Source organism: Vicia villosa, linkage group LG4, assembly GCF_029867415.1.
Source record: "Vicia villosa cultivar HV-30 ecotype Madison, WI linkage group LG4, Vvil1.0, whole genome shotgun sequence".
Taxonomy (NCBI): Eukaryota; Viridiplantae; Streptophyta; class Magnoliopsida; order Fabales; family Fabaceae; genus Vicia; species Vicia villosa.
The window spans coordinates 169,133,433-169,140,700 of record NC_081183.1 but is presented as its reverse complement, the minus strand read 5'-3'; the positions used below and the strand labels follow the sequence as shown (position 1 = coordinate 169,140,700).

Below are 7,268 nucleotides of genomic sequence, written 5' to 3'. Positions count from 1 at the left end.
AATTTTGATCTTATCTTCTAATCTTCAGAGGCTTCTGATGGTTGTTGATGAAGCATGCTTAGAAGGACCAAAAATTTAATCTTTAGAACCTAAGTCTTCAAAGTCTTCATAACTTGTTCATCCATAACCTTGTCTTCAGAATCTTCATCACTTGGTCTTCAGAATCTTCAGAACTTGCTCTTCCAGAAACTTGTCTTTAGAATCTTCAGAACTTGGACAATAGAACCAAAAAGCTAAAGAATTCTTCAGAAGCTCTTCAAGAAGAATCATGATCAGAAGCTTTATCACTAACGTTCATTGGAATCGTTGTTATAGAAGCATTTTGGAATTGATTGGGTCTTTGTAAACACCGTTTGTTTTTTCCAGAGTCCGAGTGTGTTGAGTCCATAACCTGATGAAGTTACATGCCTTATCTTCGGAGTCAGGACATGTTAGCAAAAGTTATACACTAGATAGAAACTTTTAAAGTACTAAATTGTTCTCTAAGATATTATATAATGTTATCATCAAAACTTAAGGCCTGATGCAGAACCAAATCTTGTCTTACAATCTTCCCCTTTTTGATGATGATAAAACCATGTATTTTGATGAACATTTTATACTAGGTTTAATCACATAAAACACATTCAAAGTTAGCTAAACTTCCCCCCCTGAGATTTATACTCTCCAAAATCATTTCAGCTTGTTTAGACGCTCCCTTTTGAGCTCAAGACTTACAAAATAATTTTGAAGTATAAATAAGAAAAAAGGAAAACAATATATCCCTATTTACAACATCATTAGAGTCTGGCGAGAAATGTATGGTTCTTCATCTCAGATCCTGGCTTGCTATCAGAACACGATGAAGTATCAGAACCGAGTTGTGAATATGCACTAAGCATCAGAACTTGATTCATGTTGAATCTTTACCATTTTTAGAAGCTCTATAATCAAAGGGCACATCATTGTTTGTATGGCCTCCAGAAGTTCCAGATTCTTCAGTCATATTTTTCTCTCAGGATCTTTTTTGAACCACTAGTAAGTGTTAAAGCACAAAATGTGCTCTGATACCAACTGAAGGTGAGAAAAACACAAGAGGGGAGAGGGTTGAATTGTGTTTGCCTTTTCCTTCTTTTCTGAAACTCTCGTGTGAGATTCTGAACCAAAGGTTTAGAATATGATACAGAAGTGATACTTTGCAGCGGATAAATAATGATCAGAGTTAGAGAGTAAGAGAAAGAGAGACACAAACAATATATCCTGGTTCCTCCCACAAATTAGGAGTAGTCCAGTCCCCTTGCACTTCCAAGAGATTTTCACTATAATCAAATATGATTACAAAGGCTCAAGCCCACAAGCAAGAGACTTCCAATGCTCAAACCCTCAAGTAAGTGACTTCTAATGCTTAAACAGACAAGCAAGAGACTTCATATGCTTAAGCACACAAGCAATAAAATTGAAATACTAAAGCACACAAGCAAGAGACTTTTGTAATCTAACTTGGAAAGAAAGACTCTTTGAGTATTACACTTGATATACAATCAGAGATGTGAATAAAATACAACACAAAAAGACTCTAAGACTCGGGAATTTCTAAAATATACAAGTGTTAAGAAATTCTAAGTTAGGCTTTTGCTTTGTTTTTGACAGAGTTACAACTATTTAGTTGTCAAGATGCACTATTTTATTTTTCTTCAAATCTTTAGCTCCTTAAATAGAGGAACATAAAAGGGTTGTTGAAGAAGACTTCATGCGCAACAAGTCTTTTAGAGAAACATCATCAGAGACGTTGGAAAGTTTCCTGATATTGTTAATGATGTTAAGAGGCCATTTGAAATTCCTTTGCTTTAAGAGGAATTAGTTGTTGCATTCCTTTTGTCATTTGCAGAATTGTACTAAGTTTTCTCGTGTATAGAAGAGGACAAAATGTCTTTAGAGTTTGCTAGTTATTGGACATAGTCTTGTTGATCCTTGAACTTTGACTGACTTCTGAGTCTTCATATTCTAGATCTTCAGAGGTTGACCTTCTTTAGAAGTTGATTTTTTCAGAGTTTGAGCCTTCAGAGTGTGGATCTCCAGAGTTTGACTTTCTTCAAACTTCAGTATTCAAAAATTTACCTCTTCAAAGAGATCTTGATCGTTAAGTGCATCCAACAGCCATCCGCAAAATTTACCTTGATTTTGAATACAATTTAATTTTGAAGCGAAATCAAGGTAATAAATTTTGAATACAATTTAATTTTTACTTTTCTCTATCACACACCGAGTTGAACGTTGGAGTGCTAATCTTGAAGGTATCTCCATTCCACCACATTAGATGTTACGATCCACCATCACCTCCATTCAATTTCTCATTTTTAGTTCCCGAACGAAACATATTTTATATGGGATATTATTAAATGACACCAAGGTGTCAAAGTTTAATTTGACATTAAACCTCAACCGTTAATAGTTTTCGATCAAAGAGTCATATAAATAGTCTATTTTTTAGAGAAAAAAAATAAGGTATATATATTTTTTATTATTTTATTTCATTTAATATGATCGCTTGATCAATTACTTTAACGAATGAGAATTTTTTTTTTAAAAGAACACATATAATATATTTTGTTAACGTATTTAATTTTATTTATTTATTTAAATATATTTTTAATTTAATTTATACTTTTTCTAGTTTCATTAAACTTTTTCAGCACCAAAATTAGTCTTCAATGAAATATATTATTAATATTAATTATGCAAGAAAGAATACATCGAGGTTTCAAAGTTTGAGTTACTCATTTCATTCAACCTAGCAGCCACCACTGTAATTGAAGCTTGCCGCTCACTGGTTCGTATTATGATTTTTCATTTCTTCTTCACCATCCATCTTCCATCTCTCTCCATATATTTGTTATATTTTCAAAAAATCCTCATTATAGCTAAATGCAACGTCGCGAAATGCATCGGACGCAACCGCTCCCCTCCGCACCGCCGCGAACGCGCCGATTTTGGACGCGATTAACTAGTTAGTTATATATACAATATTAGTGATTATGTTTGCTTCCTGTAACTCCAGGAAAAACAATGGCTGCTATAAAATCTGCTTCCGCGGGGTTGGTGCTGCCACGTCCGGTTACTTTCGTTACCGGAAATGCGAAAAAGCTTGAAGAAGTTCGCGCCATCTTGGGACAGTCCATTCCTTTTCAATCCCTCAAACTTGACTGTAATGACACTCATTCCTCATTCTGTCATTTTCCTGCTTGCCTTTTTTTTTTTTACAGTTTTATGCTTTTTGTTTGTTATTTTGTAGTGCCTGAGTTGCAAGGAGAGCCGGAAGATATCTCCAAAGAAAAGGCCCGTTTGGCTGCTATTCAGGTACTCTAATCTATTTAAGTGTTAGTAAATTAGTGGTTATAATTAGGTGTGGCAAACGGGCATGCCCGTCCCGTTTAGGTCTGCCCTGCAAAAGTCCGTGAAAAAACGGGCGGGGTGGGAGGAGCATATTTGACAGTGCGAGACTAAAACCTTGTCCCGCCCTGCAAAAAGTGAGGGCGGAGCGGGGAAAGCCCGCGGGCATTGAACCTTTTAGGCATAAAAATAGTAAAATTGTATGAAAAAGCTCATGCCCACATTAATGGGAGCGGACACATTAATGGGAGCGGGCCTAAAATCTTGCCCCGTCCCGCAAAAAAGTGTCGGGAAAACAGGTTTCCCCGCGGGCCGGGTCCGTTTTGCCACCCCTAGTTATAATCTCTGGAAAAATGTGTGTTTGAAACCAACGTTTGTGATTACGTTGAATTTATTTGTTTTTTCGAATTATTAGGGATGTTGACATGTCGGTGTCGTCTCTCCGGAGTTTGTGCTACATAGGTTATAATGTTTTTTTTTTCTTTAAAACTCTCTAAGACTATGTTTGGATTGATGGAACGTAACGGAGCAAAGCAAAATGAAACATAATATAATAAAATGGAACGGAGCGGAATAGAATATAAATTGCACTCCATTGTTTGACTATTTTATTAAAAATAGCTCATTCCATACACCTCAAACAGATGGAACGAAAAATGGAGGATTGAATGAAATGAATTCCATCATGTTCCATTCCACCCCATCTATTATTTGCAAATTCAAATAATAGAATCGCATTATTTACCATTCCGCTCCGTTCTGCCACATTCCATCAAACCTAACATACCCTAGGTGTCTCTTACCTCACCGAAGGAGTTACCTACTCGATAGTAAATACAACACACCTAGGTTTGTATGCTTTTAGATTGGTTTCCAGTTGTATTCTCTATATTAGCTTTTTCATTATTTTTATTTGTGGAAAGGTTAAAGGACCTGTTTTGGTGGAAGACACTTGCCTCTGTTTCAATGCCTTGAAGGGTCTTCCAGGTAGATATAATTTTCTTATTTTTCATGCTATGAAAGCGACTTTGTATTGCTTGGTACTGGTTTTAATTGAATATTTCAAACTTTTTCAGGGCCTTATATGTAAGCTCTCGATACCCCTGAATCATTGTACTCGAGGTTCTCTTTATCCTTCTTGTTTTCATATCTGTTTAGGACCTCATAAAAGTGTTGTTTATTTTACATTATAGTTTATAAGAGCACAATACTATGGACACATGAAAGTGTGCGGTGATATATCCATTTTCTTCATATCAATTTGTGGCTCCTAACTAGTTTTTGTCCTTAAGATGGGTATTAGTCCTTTTAATTCTGTTGCCCCTTCTAGCTCAGTTGTCTTTCAACTTTCTTCTTCCTTCCAAATCTAAAGAGTCTTTCTCATATGTTGGATACGGTTGGATCAGTGGTGCTTGTTATTTGTGTTGTAGGAAGTTGTGGAAGGCAAGCATATACACTAGAACATAAATGCAGAAATAAATCCTTTATCCTACTAAATGAGATTGGCACATGGAGTCTAGTTTCCTAGTGTGCCTGATCCCTGAAGGTCTCCCACCTTTTTTCATTTGGATTCACCTCTACCAATTTTGAGGCCTTGTTGGCCGCCATTTTCTCCAATTTCTCCAAGGGACTATAAGCCATTATTTGGATACTCAAACTAATTTTGGCTATTCACCATCAAATATTCTTCTATTGCTGCCGTTCATTCACTGAAAGTTGCATGCTTTGTGTCGCGACTGAATAGTATTATGCTCATTAATCATTACTACTATAGAAACTTATATTATCTTCTGTTCCAAAATAAACTTACAATGTCTTGTTTATAAAAAATTAGTTGAGAAGTACTCTACTCGTTGACATATGATATACCCTAGCATTCTCTTAAAATGATGACGGCACATAGCAAATAGTTGAGATAGCTCAATTGGTTGAGCAGAGAACAGAAAATTCTAATGTCACCAGTTCAAAGCTTGTTCTTGGCATACAGTTATTTTGTATTAGTAACTATCCATTTTCATTATAATAACAAGCCTACAAATAGTCTTGTAGCATGGTTTTGAATTGTCCGCTTCTAAGTAAGTGCATTATAGCTCCATAGCAGAGAAGAACGGCCACTGGGCGCTACAAGAAGTGCAGTAGCAGAGAGCTTCAGTGTAGTGCAAGCTTATCCATAATCTGAATTTTCTAAAATTATTGCTAGTTAAACTTTTATTTCCTTTACATGAAATAAAAGTTCAATTCTTAAAGTGTTATATTCGGATAGAGCACTGTACAAGCCTAGCCCAATAGGAGGGAACGTTCTTGTAGGCTAAGGATTGACACACTTATGTCATCATTATTCTGTTCAAACCCATAGTGATAGACTGGTAGGCAGGAAGAGAATGTTTTCTTGGTTATCATTGTATTTTTTTTTTCCCTCTCTCTTATCTCACGTGTGTACCATAGAATTAGCTTATAAAAGCACATTTATCTGAGTTCTTTGAAGCTTAACGTGAAAAGTATACTTGTTTCTAAAGCATCAGCAAGTGACATTTTTTTTTAATTCATTATAAGCATTAGGCAATATGGTTGTTAAATTCTTCAGATTATCATTGTCTAATTGCTTTGTTAAATCATGCAGCAAATGGTTTCTCCAGAAGATTGGTCATGAAGGTTGTGCCATAACTCTGTAACTGTGGAGTAGTCCTAAAACTTTTGCCTGGGTTTCAGGATATCTCAAATTAATGCATTCTTTGCTCTTATCATTTTGCAGGTCTCAACAATCTGTTGATGGCATATGATGATAAATCAGCTTATGCATTATGTGTATTTTCCTTTGTAGTCGGTCCAAACAGTGAACCTATCACATTTTCAGGAAAAACACCGGTATCGTTTCGAATCCTTCGTGCTGTTTACTAAATACACAATTATGTATGCATATATTTTCTTTGAATTGCATATTAAGACTGCACGCAAATTTTAAATTTTATAGAATCTGCTAAAATATAGTGGTTTCCCCGGTAAAACATGTTATTCTTGATCCTGACAATACTTGTGTTAAAGATGAATAGCCCAACCAAACTTGCGTGTTAACGATGACGAATAGAAATGAGTAAGGATGACTAAGTCATTTTGTGCTGTTATTTTAGGGGAAGATTGTTCCTCCAAGAGGACCCAATGATTTTGGATGGGATCCCATATTTCAACCTGATGGCTATGATGAAACGTAATTCTATAATTTATTTCATGTCATTTTCTGTATAAATGATTTAATGTAATTGTTTGCATGAGCTAATTTATTTCATTTAAAATTGTAGTTATGCAGAGATGTCCAAAGAAGAAAAGAACAAAATTTCTCACCGCTCCAAATCTCTTGCACTGGTGAAATCACATTTTGCTGAAGCTGGATATACCTTTCAGATCTAAAATGGTAGACTATAAGTAGTCAGAAGTTATATATTAGATAATAAATTTAAGCTTGGTTGAAAATGAATTTGCTCCAACACATTTAAATGCATGATTGATAAATATAATTTGGTTGAATGATATTATTGAAAGTACTTTTTGAATATATATGAAGAGATATCATCTTCTGAAACTGAAAGTCATTGGAGATAGTTGCAGTACCCAAGACAAATCTTTCCTTTGGCAAACTGAACACACAAGCTTAAGTCTTTGAATTGAACTCTTTCTTGCTCCCTTGCCGACACCGATGCCACATGTAGTGTTTTCCTACTCAAATTCACAATCTTTTAAGAAGTCCATTTATCACATCTACCTCATGTTTAATTTCTTCTGAATGATCAAATACTCCAAGCTCTTGTGATCATTATTGAATGGAATAAATCCTGCTATTGATATGTAATGCCTCTAAATCTTCCGGGCAAACACTTTGACATCAAGTAACGTGTAGGATAGTT

At 35.2% G+C, this 7,268-nt stretch overlaps 1 protein-coding gene across 1 annotated transcript; it reads left to right on the top strand.

Annotated features, from left to right (window-relative positions):
• The first annotated feature begins 2,678 nt into the window (after positions 1-2,678).
• Positions 2,679-6,952, top strand: LOC131595859 (inosine triphosphate pyrophosphatase-like). Its single transcript, XM_058868361.1, has 9 exons — positions 2,679-2,809; positions 3,038-3,184; positions 3,272-3,336; positions 4,293-4,356; positions 4,446-4,455; positions 5,990-6,021; positions 6,122-6,234; positions 6,498-6,574; positions 6,666-6,952. The coding sequence occupies exons 2-9, from the start codon at positions 3,046-3,048 to the stop codon at positions 6,772-6,774; spliced, it is 609 nt and encodes a 202-aa protein (XP_058724344.1). The 5' UTR covers positions 2,679-2,809; positions 3,038-3,045; the 3' UTR covers positions 6,775-6,952.
• The last annotated feature ends 316 nt before the right edge of the window (positions 6,953-7,268 follow it).

Coding starts and splice junctions, on each gene's coding strand:
- LOC131595859 (XM_058868361.1), top strand. CDS start 3,046: ATGGCTGCTATAAAATCTGCTTCCGCGGGGTTGGTGCTGCCACGTCCG. Junction 6,022..6,121: donor CCAGAAGATTGGTCATGAAG/GTTGTGCCATAA, acceptor ATCATTTTGCAG/GTCTCAACAATCTGTTGATG. Junction 6,235..6,497: donor CATTTTCAGGAAAAACACCG/GTATCGTTTCGA, acceptor CTGTTATTTTAG/GGGAAGATTGTTCCTCCAAG.